Source organism: Falco cherrug, chromosome 17 (assembly GCF_023634085.1).
Source record: "Falco cherrug isolate bFalChe1 chromosome 17, bFalChe1.pri, whole genome shotgun sequence".
Taxonomy (NCBI): Eukaryota; Metazoa; Chordata; class Aves; order Falconiformes; family Falconidae; genus Falco; species Falco cherrug.
Genome location: NC_073713.1, coordinates 2,086,649 through 2,102,802, shown reverse-complemented (window position 1 = coordinate 2,102,802; position 16,154 = coordinate 2,086,649). Strand labels below are relative to the sequence as shown.

The window sequence follows — 16,154 nt, the reverse complement described above, 5'->3', positions numbered from 1 at the left end:
GGATGGTGTGATAACAATTATTGTAATTTTGAACCCACTGGGTCTTCTGCCAAAAAAGACATTTTTCTAGGTAAGGGATAGGCTTTCTTTCATTAGCAGTTGAGGATCTCTCCAAAATAAGCAAGTTAGAAAGCATAATTTTTACTCTCCCACCTTTGTTCTTTCTCCTACAGTAGCAATTACAAATCCATGGAATTTACAGGTTCATGCAAGTTGATTAAATCTTTTCCCTGGACATTAGTTGGATTACCAGTTTGCCCACTGAGGGTGAGGTATTCAAAACTGTGGAAACAGACATTGATACGATAACAATTCAAAATGAACCAGCAGAAGAATTACCCGTATTGAGAGAAGATTCCAGGAAGCAGAAAGGTGAAAGTATGTGAAGTATTGGGACTTTTCCAGTAGATGTGGAAATCATTGGATAGATTGTTTGCATGTAATTTCTTCTTGCTTATTCAACCAAAAATTGCAATTAAATTTAACTGATTATTCAGTCAAAATTGCAGCTATTCAGAGACTTGGCTCCAAGTGCCAGCCAGGGGTATCTTTGCAAGCTCATCTGTCTTTTTTTTGATCAGCAAGAAAAAGTATGTTCTGGATCTCTGAAAAAGCCCCAGAGACTTTAATGCAATAACCTGACCAAGCTGTGGACTGCAATGCAGCAGTTTCCCCTAAGAACCAATTCGGTCTGAATTGGAGCAGTCACAGGGACAGAAGCTTGCTAGAAGCCATTGACGCTTCCTTCTTCTGGGTCAGTGTTTTTGGGGTAAGAACTGCCCCTTTTGTGTCAGTTTGGAAGGCATGTCTACACTGTGGAGGGGACCACTTGTACCGCTCTCATGTGGCTGCAGCAGTCCTTGGACCCGCCTAATGTCTCTGTGCCTGTCGCTGCCTTCCAAAATGTGCATTTGTAAATGTAACAGCCATTTCCTCCCTCTTCTAAAGGGAAGAAAAGTTCTAGGTCACTGTCAGGTGAAAGCAATGCATTTCAGAGGTGTGACGAACCTACGACACATCTGTATCCCTGCCTCTGAACCAGGGGCAGAGACTTGGAGCTGTTCTGCATGGTGTTATGGGATGCCTGCCTAGCACAGAAACATCCCAGGGACTCAGAAGTTGCTGTGTGTTGATGTATTTAAATTCCAGGATAAGCCTGTGATAATGAAGGACTAAACTGATTGTGTTGTGACTAGTCCAGGCTGAATGCTACAGCGACAGAGGGTGGGAGGATTAGTCAGGGAGCTATTACGGTGCTCTGATGCTGTTCCGACTTCCAAGTTTGGAGGTAATCGGAGGACACCCAGAGAGCCTGTTCAGCAGCGGAGACCATCAGAGCACAGGGTGCTCTGCTTATTTCCCTGCTCCTAGCTCCTGATGGGTTCCCCCCTCCAAAAGCAGCAGAGGACCCAGCAACAGAGCCAGCCATGGCGGTACTGAGATTTTAAAAGGTTCCCCCCTAGGTTACCAGGGAACTTGGGGTCCTCTTGCAGTTTACTATTTACATCTCAGAAATGCGGCGAAAAAACAAACACAGCCTTTACAAGGCTGAGGAAAGTTTTGTGGCAGTGGCTTGAGGTAATGAGTGAAGCAGGAAACGCTCAGCCTTGCAGACAGACCGTCTATCTGAAAGGTTAAGGAACCACGAAATGTCAACTGCCCTGTCAGGAGATAACACTTGAGACTAAATGTCAGGTGATCTTTCAACTGAAAAAGCACTGAAACCCAAAGCGCCTGGTGAGGTGTTCCTCTCAGGCTCTTAGCCACTTTTGAAAATCAGGTATTGGCTTCATGAGCTTCCTTTCTTTGTGCCATCAAAATTTTGATTTCTGAAAATGCCGGCGCTGTGAGCTCTTTGCAGCTGCCAGCATAGTCACTCACCTGCTTTAGAAGCAGCCTCTGCAGCGAAGTCTGCAGCAAACTTCTTGAGCACCTCAGCACTTTCTTCCTTGACAAAAAGCCCAATGAAGTTTGAGGACGTGTAGAGCTCCAAAGGCAGAGGGGCTGGGAATTTGCATTTCCACCGCATCACAGTGGCCTGCAGAGCTTCGGTGAGAGCATCGACCTTGCTGTCCTCACACTACAAAAAGAAACAGGACAAGCATTTCTCAGGTGGAGAATGGCTCCTTATGCCTGTGCTTAGCTCTGTAGTGCACTCAGTAGAGAAAGGAAGCTTGGGTTGGCGTGAATGGTCTACATTAGCTATAATGCAGTGAGAAAAAGCACAGGGTCATAGAAAAAGGTATGCGTAGAAATCATCTGCCCTCCCTTGTCGTCAAAGCAGGATCAGATATCCCCAAGTAACCTTCCTACCCCCCCTCCCCATTCTCGCGTTAACGATCACTTGAGATTATTAAAATTTGGTTTTCTGCTGCTGCTCTTCCCTGAAAACAACCCACTTAAAAAACCAATTACCTCCTCAACAAGCCCAGGCATCAGGCAGTTCTGCCCCCCCCCGCCCCAGCTCCTGAGCACAAACCCTTCTGCAGCAACTGAATGAAGCATGTAATGTCTCCAGTCTGAGCCTGGCAAGGGCTGCTCATGAATGCATGTATAAAGGCAACGGAAAGAGGAGCTCTGGTTTACCATAAAGAACTGGCAAAGGGTGATATGTGGGAAAATGTTGTGAGCTTTGTTCTTCCCACAGATCTGCTTTGATTGCTGCCAGAACTCAGACAGCTTCTGAGCCAGGGGGCCGGTGGGGCGCAGGTAGAGGACATACTCCCGAGGCAGGGTGTCATCGAGGAATGGGTCACCCACATGGGAGAACAGCCTGACAGGGAGAAAGAAGTGTTAGATTGAAAGATTAAGACTTTTTTTTTTTTTCTTTCCCAGCAAAACCAGCTTCCCCTGTCCTTATTCCTGTTCATTCTCCCTTTATGGAAAAAATCAGCTCTGGCAGGTCAGGCAGAGAGGTGCACTGTCTCACTTGCAACCTATTACCACTGCTGAGTAATACAAGAAAATTGGGTTTTAGTTTCAGACTGAGGCTCTGAAGATCTAACCTGGGTCACTGCTTCTGCCTTTCTGACTTTTGGTGTACAAAAGACAGGGAGGAGAGCGCTAGAAATTGCTCAACATCTTTGAAAAGGCAGTTCTTAGTTTTCTGTTTAGGTGCTAAGGGTGGAGAGAGTAGTGGTTCCTTTCTCTCACCTTTTTTTTGCTATTACTGAAGATCACAAACTGTCTCAGGCAAGGCTTGTTTCTGGATTACTTATTTACAGCTCTTAAATAATGTCTCACTAATTTTGCTAGTGCTTTTCAGATAACGCCCCTGTTTAAACACTCCAATGGCTAAAACCTTAAAGTCACTAATCTCTTGTACTCTTTTTAACATTTATTACTTCATACCAACCAGTCGCATGCTGCTTGAACACTTCTTCCACCTGTCGATGCCAGTGCTTTTTGTCTGGAGAGAGAGCAAAATAAAAAATATTTCAGTGATGCTGGGTTATATGGCTATAGTCAGATCTGTTGCTGGCACTTGGGTCCTTGCTGGGGAAGGGCTGTAACGGTGTGTTTCAAAATCTGCAGGAGATGCTTTCCAGACTGATTCTTTCAGCCCTGGGGCTTTCTTTTGGACATGTCCCCTGTCAAATCACCATACATTGTTCGAGGGGCAAAGTGATGCAGCCTGTTCAAAGTAATGAGACACGGAGCTCTGGGTTTTCCCTGCTTGGCCTGGTGTTCTTCTGGATAGTGAAGGCTATTGGCATTTAATGACCTCTTTGTTGGTCATATGTTCATCAGGAAAATCAAAAGGTTTGGGTCTGGAAGGACCAGAAAAGGACAAGAAAAATCCAGCTGCCACCAGGGGGCACAAACCAGAGCTTTTCAGGTCAGAATAACCTGCCAAAATTTGCTAGCTGCCCTCAGTCCTTGCTACGTTGGAAGTGCTCTTTTGCTCATTTCCCTTCAGGATGCCTATAAATCCCTTTTCACTCCAGCTGGGAAGACCCCAAGTCTTTTGTTCAGCAAATTTTCCAGTTCCAGAGCAAGTCAGCAGAGTGCTGTTTAACTTGTAGACATGTAATAGCGTTTTCCAAATGCTAGAGATCAGCGTCGAAATGCAGCCCTGCATCAGCTCCACTTCATAACACTAGAGACAGCCAACATGGGGAATTCACCTGGAATCCAAATGGCATGAATATTTAGCAAAAATTATGAATGAAGGAGGCAGAAAAGGATAGAAACATTAGGGTCGTGAGGCAGAAGTCAGGCCCTTTGTTGGGTGTCAGGAGGCAAATTCCCCATGAATAGGTGACTTCAGAGCTTCCTACTTAAGGGAAGAAGGGCACTATTGCTCTTAAACTAAGTCCTACAGGTGTGGCAGGAAGGAGGCCAAAATTAATGGGATGCTGGTTTAATCTAAATAACCAGCACACCCTCGTGCACAACGGTGTGGGTGGAGGAAGATCTGAAGAGGAAGAAGCCTTCACAGAAGGCAAGAGTGGGGTCTCCAGGCAGCTGTCCCATGAAGCCAGGGAAGGGATCCTACAGGTAGGCAGTGCCAGAAAAGGATCTACATTGTACAGACCCACCACGCAGCACTGGTGGACAGAGGTGTCTTTCCCAGCATTAGACAACAGGGGATGCATTCAGGTGCCAGCGCAGCTCCCACCGAAGGTAAAGCCTCGCTGGCTACCATTCAGCGGGTGAAGCATGAGCAGGGGTACTGCCCAAGGACTGACCAAGGTGACAGCTAGTTGTATTCTCTTGTTAATTCGGCTGAAGCACCTGCCTCCCTTTTGCTCTGTGGGTTATACGCCGTGTCTCAGTTGCCTGCTGTTAGCGACAGAAAATCTGACTGAGGACAGGAAAACTTCTAGTTTACACCAGCCAGCTTCAAGCCATAACCTAATCTTACTAAATATGGTATGTTACAACTCAATAATAGCACAAAAGACTTGCTGACACCTTTAAGCTAGAGGGAATGTGTCTGACCAAAGGGACGAGATCAATGTAGTATGTACCCACTCTGCGTTATCTGCTGTGAAAAGATGCTGCTGGGTGGTTATAGGAAGAGTGTCCAAGTGAGGGCAAAGGGTCATGACTCCAGGGTCCAACCCATGGCTCTAGGATTCGGGCAGCTGGGACCCTCCAGCATTTCATGTTTCTGCCCTTAGTGCTGTGTAGGATGTTTACTGCGCTTCTGTCACCCTTTCTGTCCGCAGTGATGACTTTCAAAAGCACTCCAATAACCATGCAGGAATATGCAGTGTTACCCACCAGCCCAGCTCGTAGACATGTGTTGTTGACTCAGCTGTGTTTCAGCTCTGCCCATGGCTTCCCCACCCCTTGAATATACATATTTTTGTTCATTTTGAGGGTAAGAGGAAGGCAGAAAGATAATGCTGCAAAAAAGGGCTGTGTTGCAAATGTGTGATTATGAAAATACTTCCTCCTGAAGCATTTTGCTGCCCTTATCTGCCAGCATTCATTTGAGATGAGCAGAGCGCTGGTCCAAGCACCTGCATTCTGGAAGGATGTATCTTGTGCGGTCAACATCGTAGTTTGGGCTGTTCTATCTTGCTGACCTTTCCCTAGTCTGGCTCGGATGCACTGTGCAAAACAGCCACTGCTTTTCCTTGAAAAGCAGTTCGGACAAGAGCAAAGAGCAATAAGCTCTCCCCTTGCATAAGCTGAGAACCTTTCAGGGACACTGCTCCTCCAGCAGAGCCTGTGGATTTTCCCTACCCTGGTTTTACCATCCATTTCTGTTATTGTTGCCTTTGCTCAGGTCACACACTCACACACACACACACATGCCCCTTGCCTTCATTGTTTATGCTCTTTAAAACACAACTACGATGTGACTCTCCTAACCATACATCTTGCCACTGAAGTGTGCGTGTCTGTGTTGCATCCGAGGCAGTGAATTAAAAACACCCTCCGAGTAAAGCTCTGGCTTTGAAATGAGCAGTTTCTCCTGTTGCAAAGTGAGGGCAAACAAGCTGGCTCCCACTTGTTATTTACTCTCTCCAGACCCCAGAGCAGAACTCTGAAGGAGTCATGCACAATCTAGCAGGACAGACGGTTCTGCCACCCACCCTTGTTGACTTGTTCACTTAACGAATTGATGTTTCCTTGGAACAAATCGCACAATAGAGCTCTGCTGGAACTGACTGCAGCTCCTTCTCTGCTGCCTTTGTACTCCTGAGACCCCAAGGGGCGTTAGAAAACATTAGGCTGGGCCCCACACGTTTGTTCATGTGTGGTTTCAAAAGGTGCCTATCTCTTCCATGGGGACAATAAACTCCCTTTTCAATTTAATTTTCAGTGCAAGGAGGAAATACTGCATAAAGCAAACAAAAGCCAAAGTATATTTTTATCACCGGACCTGAAGCTGAGAGACCTTTTCTTTTTCTTTCTTTTTTTTTTTTTTTTTTTAATTTAGTGCTGGGAATGATGATGATTACTGATAGCCTCTGGTTAGTCACAAAACAAGGCACGCACTGCATTCCTCTCAAATACCTTCCCCTGCTGCCACCAGCCAGAACCTGGAGAGGACCCATCTGCCAGGTGCTCCAGCTCCCAGGCCCCGTCAAGATCAGGTTTTATAAAAGTTGTGTACCTGAAACTAATCACAATTATGTTTGGCCACTTACAAAAGTGGCCTGATTTTCACAGCTGCTGAGTGCAGTGGGAGCTGGAAGACATATTCTGCTCCTGAGAAAACCAGGTCACTTAATTAGGTGACTAGCTATGGCTTAGGTGCTCAGATTTACTCATGCTGGGTAGCAAGTGTTGCTGTAGTATTGTAGCTAGTAGTAAGAAGTGGTTTTGTGATGCAGATGCACCAAAAAAGGGGAAAAAGCCACAAAATAACTTATTTTGCAGAATTTACCAAACCAGCATCACATAGTAACCATTTCTGGTCATGCAAAAATCGCAGCAGGGTTCAGATAGGAGGTGAGAAGCTTTGTGCAGCACTACTAGTCCCTCCAGCCACCCAGCTCCTCCATCTCTTAACCTCTGCTGCCTCTGAGATGAAGTACAGGGAACTCATTTAACAATCCACAGCAACACATAATAGCAATTGTCAACAGACAGCAAGGGACATGTCCAGTTGGAGTCAGGTCTGGAGATGGATTGTTTAGGGAGAAGATCCTAATAGCAGTGTCTTCCAGAAGCACCACAAGTATTTTAGCCACCACAAAGAATCAGATGGGTTTGATTCTTCAACCTCAAAGGCCTCCCTATGACACCCCTCAATGTTAAGTCACAAGGAAAGTCTTCCTCCGCTCAATCACTGGTTAAACAGTATCAAAATCTTGCTAGGAAGCATCCCAGCTAAACAGTTGACCCCTGAGCCTGAAACATTACAGCAGAACCGGTGTTGCTGCCCTGGCATATACATATTAATGTGGAAATGGTGCCCACTTTAACCTCAGCCCACTTAATGGGAGAGTACACAGCTCTGCACGCTAACGAACTTAACTCGTTACTGTTGAAGGATTTTTGGTTTCCTGCAATTTCAGGGTAGAAAAAAAAGGCAACAGGGGAATGTCAATTCAGCTAAGAAACATATATCAATAAACATAAAGTATAATGGCAAAATTCCATTTACTTCAGAGGAAATGACTGTAGTGTGGAATGATGTATTAACCATAAAGAGAACCTTCAGTCTCAGAAGCACCACACAGAGAAATCCTCTGTAAGCGCTCAGCTTTCTTTTTCTAGTCTAGTTTAAAAAAGGAGGGTGTATATGGCTGCCAACGGTGCCGTAGTGTGCCTGGTAATGAACTGCCGTGTGGGCAAGTTAATGCAAACAGCACAAGAGCAAGGGATTGGGCTGAACTAATCTGAGATATTTCTTTATCTGCACCTGCGTTATAATTTAGCACTGAAGAGGTATGCAAACTTTGGGATGTTGATGCCCATGGCAGAGATGAGCTGACATGCATGTACTGTGCTAGGGCAGGGAAGATGCGTGTGTGTGCACCGCGGCTGTGCAGGGTCCCGAGCCTCCATCATGGCCAAGCTGGGCTGAAGCCCTTGGAGCTGGCCCTTCAGGCACGGACCGAGCAGAGACTGCTGCAGGCGACCTCCTCTCCTCCTCACACGTTCAAATACACCAAGGCTGAGTCACACAGCTGGTCTGAACCCTTGGGGCCACGCAGCCTGGTTGTTCTCCAGAAGCAAAGTCTAGTTCATAGAAAGCTGGCCCCTCTGGCTGCCGCTTAGGACTGAATTTCCCCATTTCCATTGGCTCTCCATTTGCTATAATAAGCAGAGATTGAAACTCTGCTGTCGGCAGAGCTGACCTCTCTCTGTAAGAGAAGGCTTGCTCTGCTGCGTGTTGCTGCTCACAGAGGCAGTAGAAAATGCTAGCAGCAGCCTCTACCTCAGATCCACCTACAACTTGTCTGCCTACAGAGGCACCGAGGGATTTGTGAATGAGCAATGGAAGGATGGAGGCAGCCTGTAAAAGAAAGGGAATGACTAAATCTTCCCTTTCATTATATGCCTCAAGCCTAGACAAACTTCTTATCCATGTACAAAACCCCTTGGAGGAATTAATTCATCATTTCAAGTAGCCCTGAATCTTTGGCCCATAAAATATTTAGTTGTGTAAATAAAGATACTTTGGAAACTGCATTAAACATGATGGAAGTACTTGGCTTTCCTCATCATTAGGTTCAGTTCGAAGGACTGCCTGACATGACAAGATAGGAATTATGGATCATAATTAACACCAAATGAGTTTTGAAAGAAGAATGCTGTCAAATGGAACATTTTACTTAGGATTATAAAATAGGCCCATTTATTTTTGCTTGTATGTGTGTGTGTAAATTATGTATTTATGTAAACTTATATTCAAATAGGTGTCTATGTCTAGGTAAACTTTGACTTTTTTCACTCTATGTTGGTTTATGGTAAAAGAATAGAAAACAAAACACTGTCTGGCTCCAGGGGATGACCAAAAAAAAAGGCCTTTTCTAGATGTGGCTGCAGGTGCCGTTTGGAGCATGCCTGTCAGTCCTGGGACAGGTCAAAAGCCTAAAAGTTAACTCCCCCGCAGCTCACATGTCAAACAGTGGTGGTGCCGGAGGTCCTGAATTCAAACCCTGCTGTGTAGCAGCATGTATAGGGAAGCATTTACAAATTTTTTGCAAACAGTAAAATTCCCAGCTCTGTGTGTGTGTGAGTTTCCAAATTTCCCATCAAGTGACCCTTACAGATTCCTTAATTTTTGCAGCTTTCATCAATTGTTTATACCATTAACAGTACCATAGTGGAAATGTGTCTATTGTAGGCTTTCAATAAACAATGGCACATTGTAGAACAGTTTTGCAAGCAAAATTTCTGTCCATCTAATGACTTGATTATTCGATGTAGGGAAAGATAACCAAATTCCAAATAACTGACTGCATGTCTCATGAAGTGGTTAGTTGTTCTCCACACAAAAATGGCCAGTGAGGTGTTCTTTCCAACTGGTTTTCGATGTGGGCTATTCATATGTATTCCTCTGAATTCTCAATATGCAGAATTCAGTTGGTCACCAAAAATCATATGATACGATTTCTGTTCTTATTTAGGTGACCTTACTTCTATAAATAGGGACAGGACAGGAAGATATCACTAGGGATCAAGTTCCTGTTTAGGGTAGGAGGTTGAGTAGGTTTCTTTTCTGCAATTTGTTAAGAGAAAAAAAACAAAACCAACAAAAACCCCAGGGTGTTTTTGCAAGACAAACGACTCTTAACGTAATTGCGCAGCAGCAGAATTACTTTTTCTTCCTTTTACTGAGCTTTGGCCGAATCCTTCAGACATTACCTTAGCTTACACTTTGTTGCATACCGCGCAGGCTGGCGGATATAAAGTCCTCATGTTTAACTGAGTGACTCTTAATTGCAGCCACATCCTCCACAAAACACGAGTTCATTGCTATACGCTGAGATCCCCTTAGGAACACGCTGTTCGGTACAACATCCCCAATTTAGGTCAGCGAATGCTATAAGCAGATCACAGCCATGTAAAGACCCAGGTCTTGCCTGAAATACAGGAACTTTCAGAGGAGTACGGGGAACTGCCCGACTGCACAGTGGCTATGGAGACTGCCAGATTTCAAACTGTGCTGTACCCTGTAGGTCACGTAAATGTTTATAGAAGGTGCCTGACGGCATGGTAGGGGCTCGGTAGTTCTCTTCCTCCTCCTTCCCAAGGGGTGGCTGCTTACTCCCAGCTATTGAATACCAAGCTCTGGTAATAGGAAAGAAAGAGAAATGGGAAAAGCCATCAGAAATAAGTCTGGGAAACATGCTGCTATGTATTTCTAGTTTCCATCATTTAAAATGTTCCTTTTTTCAGAGGACAGTCCAGCTGGCAAACTGCCGTTTGGCCACATGATGATGATGATGATGATTTTTAAGTGCAAAGAGTGAGGGCCTGGGTGTGTGCCTCTGTTTTACGTGTTTATTTTTTTTAAGTTATGTAAGATTTTGAAGGTTGTTTCCCCCCGCCCCCCCCCCCCCCATTCTTTAGCCCATGTGCACTGTCATTCCCCTAATCCTCTGCATAGCCAGCTTGTTAAAGCAAAAGAAGAGGGAAGTACAGACTCATAAAAAGTGTCTGGGATAAAGGCAGGAATGTAGCAGCCATTTAATATTTTTAAAGAGATACACAGTTTAAAAAGGAAACAGGATATTATTTTCTTTAGAACAAAAACAGTACAGCAATTTTATGAGGCATGGGCTTAGATGTCAAAATCCTGAGCTTGCAGTTGCCAGCCTCTCCACCAGGTCCCTGTGTGATGGAGGAGGAATGAGGCGCAGGTATTTTGGCTGATTTGAACTGGTCACACGCACCATCAGAATTCCTCTGTCCTTTTATTTTCCCCTTCAGCTTCCCATGCAAAAACCTGTCATTAGTTTTGCTTATAATCATGGTATTTTTTTGTTTTGTTTTGGATTACAGTTGTTGTCAGGCTTCCTAGTTCACTTCCTTAAGCTTTTCCCCTGATGTGTGAATCTAGAAATGTACTGCTACCCAAATAAAGAGCTGCCGTCTCTGAAAATAACAGGAATCCTGAAGCCGGAGATTGAAGGAAATGACATCTCACAATTCCCCAGTAAAACCATAAGAGTTGGCAGCACCTTGGCTGACTGATTCAGAAAGGTTCAAAATTTTGATGCAGAGCAATCACTGGAAAAGGGTGACAGGATTAAGGAAGAGAGGTAATAACCACTGCGTGAAAGGTTTGCAGAATTCTGAGTATTAGCAAAATAGTCAAATACAGATAATACAAATAAATTGAAATAGATGGTGGTTTTAACTGCAGCACATTCAACAGAGGCTTGTCCCCATCAAAACCACCTCATTTTAATACTAGCCAGAATGCTGCAGAGTGACCAAGATTTCATTATTCAAGTAGCACAGTGCAGGAGAGCAGGAGCTTTCATCCCAATACTATTAATACATTTTTAGCTAAGCAGGAAGACAATGTCTTTGCAAGGAGCCAAGTTAGAGGTTTAAGTATGTTCAAATATACCATCTGGAGTTTCAGTGATAGCCAGAAAAGGAAGCAGTTGTCATGCTGATTGGAAATAAGTAAGTTCTCTTGCAGCGTTCAAGGCAAACATGATGCTTTTTTATTTCTAGTTGCTGCTCTTCCTATACAGAAATGAGCTGGAATGGAAGAGAGATTTGCTATATCTCTGTTTCCTGTATGAAGCTCCTCATCGCTAGAGCCTCTTTTTCCCCTTCTTGGGTGGGTTTTAGGCAGAGCGTGGATCCGCCACATGGCTTGCCAGAGCGGGAAGCCGTGCCAGGTGGCTGCTTATTGCACGTGGTGCCCGGTGAGTGCTGCTTGGCACGTGAATTGCAATTGTCTCACTGCCACTTCGTGAGCACCTGCCTCTCCATCTGTCACATTGCCTCTTACTTTAAGTGGTACAGCTCGTCTTCGGTGACTGCCATTTCAGTAGGTGTCTGCAGTGCCCAGCACAGCACCAGGACCTGCTGCTGAAAAATGCAGCAATAGCCACAGCTATGCAGCACACCCCACACACCCCAATTTGGAGAGGGCGAGATGGGAGGTGGAGAGACAGTGAGCTACCTAATGTCACACAGGTCATGGAAGAGGGGATGGTTTTCCTATGGATGCCACACTCTGCCTGGCTTGGGGCTCCCTGGAGAGACATTTGCTTGCTTTTCTGCCCCCAGTTCTTCAAGGCAGCCCCGCTTCAGAATTTTTTAGTATCATGCAGATCTTTAGGAAGAATGGAAAAAAAAAAAAAAAGGCCACAACTAGCACTTTAAAGTGCCAGTGTTAACATTTTCCAGCTTCTTGGGGTTTCAAAACAGGAAGTTTGGGGGCGGCGCAGTTGCACAATTTGCCAGAAAGCTGCTGTTCTGCGAAGTCGGTGACACTGGGCTATACCAGGAACTTGAGCCCTGCAGGCCACCAAGGGCCTCATTTTCTGGGACTAATTCTCGGTGTGATGTGAGGGTTTGATATGCTGCTCCTATTAGTAGGAGCCTTGTGGGTTTAGCTCCTCTCAGCTGCCAGTGGAGAGTTGACTTGTTCTCCAGAGACAGAGTAAACCCCAGAGCTAAGGGGAAGTTTTCCCAGCCTGACCGAGGAAGCAAGTAGAGATAACATAGACCAACATCAACATGGTAGAGTTAAAGACTGAAAACAAAGCATTGAGCTACTCAGTTTGGATCTTGTGATGAACCTTGTGATGCAAACTTCCTTCTAGGTTAGAGTCCAGGTCTTTGTATCATGCACATCATCATGAGGAGAGCTGGGATGTTTGTCTGAACTTGCTTTGACTTGGCAGCAATGACGTTTTGGCTATGTTGTCCACTTATGTGCAAACAATGAACACCCCCAAAGTTTTGTTCAAAGAGGATGAAGCATCAGGCTGGGGCCTGCACAGGCGAATCCATTGACTGTTTCAGTTCCTTTCCATCTAGTAGAGGGAAGGGAATACATTGCAACTAAATCCCACAGTGGGCTCCACAGTAAGGCTTCATGGGCCTATCTGGAATTTAATATTAAAGGTGGTCAGTGCATGAGATGGAGTAACTTTCTACCAAGAGAAAAGGCAATGGTTAATATCAAAGGAATGATATTTTGTGGTTTGTCTGAATATTGTTTGCCAGAGATGGAAGAGTTAAGAAACCCATGCCCTGACAGCTGGACTTGGCAAGCTTAATTTGATAACCTTTGCACCAGTCAGTTTTTGCATTATTTCCTGCATTTGGAAGAACCTAACTGTGTTCATACTGTCACCTTATTTTCTTCTTAAGTAGTTATTTTCTTTTCTTTATGGGCAATGTCTGTTTACCATGAGGAATCCTGCATGTTGTTTATACTAACGGACTCACAACTTTGCTGAAAAGGCAAACCCCGGAGACGGAAAATGGGAAGTAGATGCTTAGCGAGAAGCTAACCATGATCTCACACCTAAAATAGACTCACGCAAAGCAACAAGAAGGAAGTCTAAGAAATTAAGGAAGGTGGAAGGAAGAAGGGTGGGGTGCTGAGATAGTGGGTTAAAGGCAAAAAGAGATACTTAAAATAGCCTCCTGCTCTAGACAGCTCTGTTCAGGAATTTCTTTAAGCCTTGTTGTTTTCAGTAGTATAGATATTTCAAAATATTGAAAACCAGTATTCCTCACTTACTATTTCTTGCCATCCAGATAGGACCGTGTTATGTCAATATTTACATGGGAGACCTGGGCAAGAACCCCAAAGTGCTGTAGGAAAAAGGGGAAAGGAGGGATAATGCAGCAGATGATGAGGCACATGCCACTGATTCAAAGCTGAAACACCCGCCTTGAATAGTCTTGGCGTTGGGAGTGCCATGGTAGTAGAAGGTCCCATTATGCACTGAGAAATCGCGCACAGGTCTCGGCTCTTGCCTCAGAGATTCTGAAGTATGTGGTTAAACCAGTAAGCTAAGGCTAATGTCAAAGTTTCCATTGGAGGAAAAAAAAAAAGTTAGTTAGCAAGCTCTGGTCTGAATTTCAATTTGGGTAACTGTACTTGTCTCCTTCCGATAGCTTTGTAATCCTCAGGTGATGGAAGTCTTTGCTAGTTGTGGAGAGCTCTCTAAAGTAATCCTGCAGACCAGGACATCAGGAAAACTGCAGTCAAATGAAGCTAACAAAAACTGCAGTGGAGATTCTTAAGTTAGTTCAGCTTTGGCTTCCTCTTCTACTTCTTGATGCAAGAGGAGGAAATTTGGGCAAATGAGGATGCTTTTAAGTGTCCTGTACACTAAAGTAAGGTGGGATGTCCAAATTGGAATTAAGTATTGCCGAATTAAAATCTGTCCTTTACCAGCCTCAAGTGGCAGAAGATATAAAGGTACACAGTACAATTATTTTGCTGTTCTAACATTAACAACAATGAGAATTCATAAACTCTTGGCCAGACTTTACACTCTAATACCAGATTATATATTAAAAGTGTCCTTGTAGTGTCTGGTTAAGTAATCTGGAATTTGTATGTGAGACCTACCCAAAAGTCCCTGAAAGGTTTAAGTACTAACTATGGAAGGGTTAAAAAAAAGCCCCATTACAAATATATATGTTTGAAGTCTAAAAGGGAACAGGAAATGAAGAATTGTGATAAACTGAGAACAATGAGATAAAGAAGAATCTAAGAATGTAATGAGAAAACTTTACCACAGACTGGGAATATTTCCCTGCATATTTTCGTGATTTCTAATGGCCTGTCAGTTCTAACTGTATAGTCTTTATTCCTGTATCTGATCATACTCTTGCAGAATATGTAAGTGAATTACAAAAAAGAAAATAGGAAGACCTTAATGAGACCTGGATTTAGTAATTATCCCTAAGCAATGAGTACTTATGCATATATTTAACTTCAAGCATGTACTTACAGACTTCAGTGAGGCATAAGCACACGCCAACTGCTCTTCTGCAAAGCATGTGGTGAAAGGGTATTGCAAATTATTTTGGGTGTGTTCTTCTAGCAGAATTTCTAAGGATTTTGAAACAAGCATTTACCATGATAGAAGTAACTTTTTTCAGCTCATCAAAAACCTGAGGATTTGATGTTAGCAAATAACAAATGGACATGTATTTTCTGGAGCAGGACTATACTTAAACACTCCTGCCCCCTCACAAAGAAAACCCCAAAGCAGCATAACTGACCGAAGGTCCATTGCAACCTTTAGCACAGCACATCACCCACATGGTCCCACTCTGTCCCCTCACCATGGGATTCTCCTTGACCCAGTTCATAGCCTTCAATTAAGGTCTCCCTAACTTAGCAGGTATCGTGACGCACTGGTTACTCTAGTGCTTAGTTCTCATGTTTGTGGAGGGATAACCTCACTTTTCTGTGCTCCATGATGTCTGTTTAACATCCTAAAAGGCTCTCTGCAGCTGCAGCACTCTCCAGTACCTGGCACACTGGAGCTCAGACACCTCAGAAGGGCACAACCACACTGTATAGATCAGAAAACACCATTTCAGTCTCTTCTGAGCCATTTGAGCAGCCTTAGGTCTCAGAAAGTGCTCAGCACACAGTTTCATCCGACTGCGAGGGATGGGAATTCCCAGAGGCTACACACTGCTGAAAACCTGCCAACTTTACAGCACCAACCATAAAGGACTCCTATTCTGTGTTTTCCACATCAAGAATCAATGTGAAATGTGTCCCACAGCCCAGTTATGTCTCCTTCCTTCTCCATCTCTTGCCATTATAATTTTAATTTCTGATACCTAAGAAGTCAGGTACTGGGACAATGGACTGGGAGTAAGCAAGGAGATAGTCCTTTCTTCTTTTGCCTGAGAAAAGCTCATGGGGTGGGGTGGTGGTGGTGTGTGTATGAGGATCAGAGACACAGCCTGGCCCCTGCCTCCTCTATTCATATGCTTAGCCAATATGACTACTGATGTTTCGTGATTGCACAGGTACCTAAAATGGTGGGAGATGTGGGACTTCCCTTTAGTTAAGAGTTTTGACCATAAGGATTCTCAGACGAGATGTGTTGTCTGAGTTGAAGTGGCTTTTTCTCATGAATTTTCCACCAAAGAGAGCTAGCATGTTGCCTTAGCACTTTACCAGAAACATCTCCCGTGTGGAGGCATGCTTCCTATTGCCAGGGTTGTGTAGGAGGCCAAGTCTTGGATGCTTGCCTTGAAGACCTTGTTATCCAGACTGATCT

At 44.4% G+C, this 16,154-nt stretch overlaps 1 protein-coding gene across 2 annotated transcripts in view; it reads right to left on the bottom strand.

Annotated features, from left to right (window-relative positions):
* The window catches only part of UBASH3B (ubiquitin associated and SH3 domain containing B), a 75,610-nt gene that overhangs the window by 23,971 nt on the left and 35,485 nt on the right, over positions 1–16,154 (bottom strand). Inside the window, exons 2-4 of one of the 2 annotated variants that reach the window (XM_027806716.2) lie at positions 3,352–3,409; positions 2,587–2,773; positions 1,882–2,080 (exon numbers count right to left, since the gene is read on the bottom strand). In XM_027806716.2, coding sequence (XP_027662517.1) covers positions 1,882–2,080; positions 2,587–2,773; positions 3,352–3,409 — 444 coding nt within the window. The remainder of the gene's footprint in view (positions 1–1,881; positions 2,081–2,586; positions 2,774–3,351; positions 3,410–16,154) is intronic. The other variant, XM_005440206.4, reaches the window with a different exon arrangement.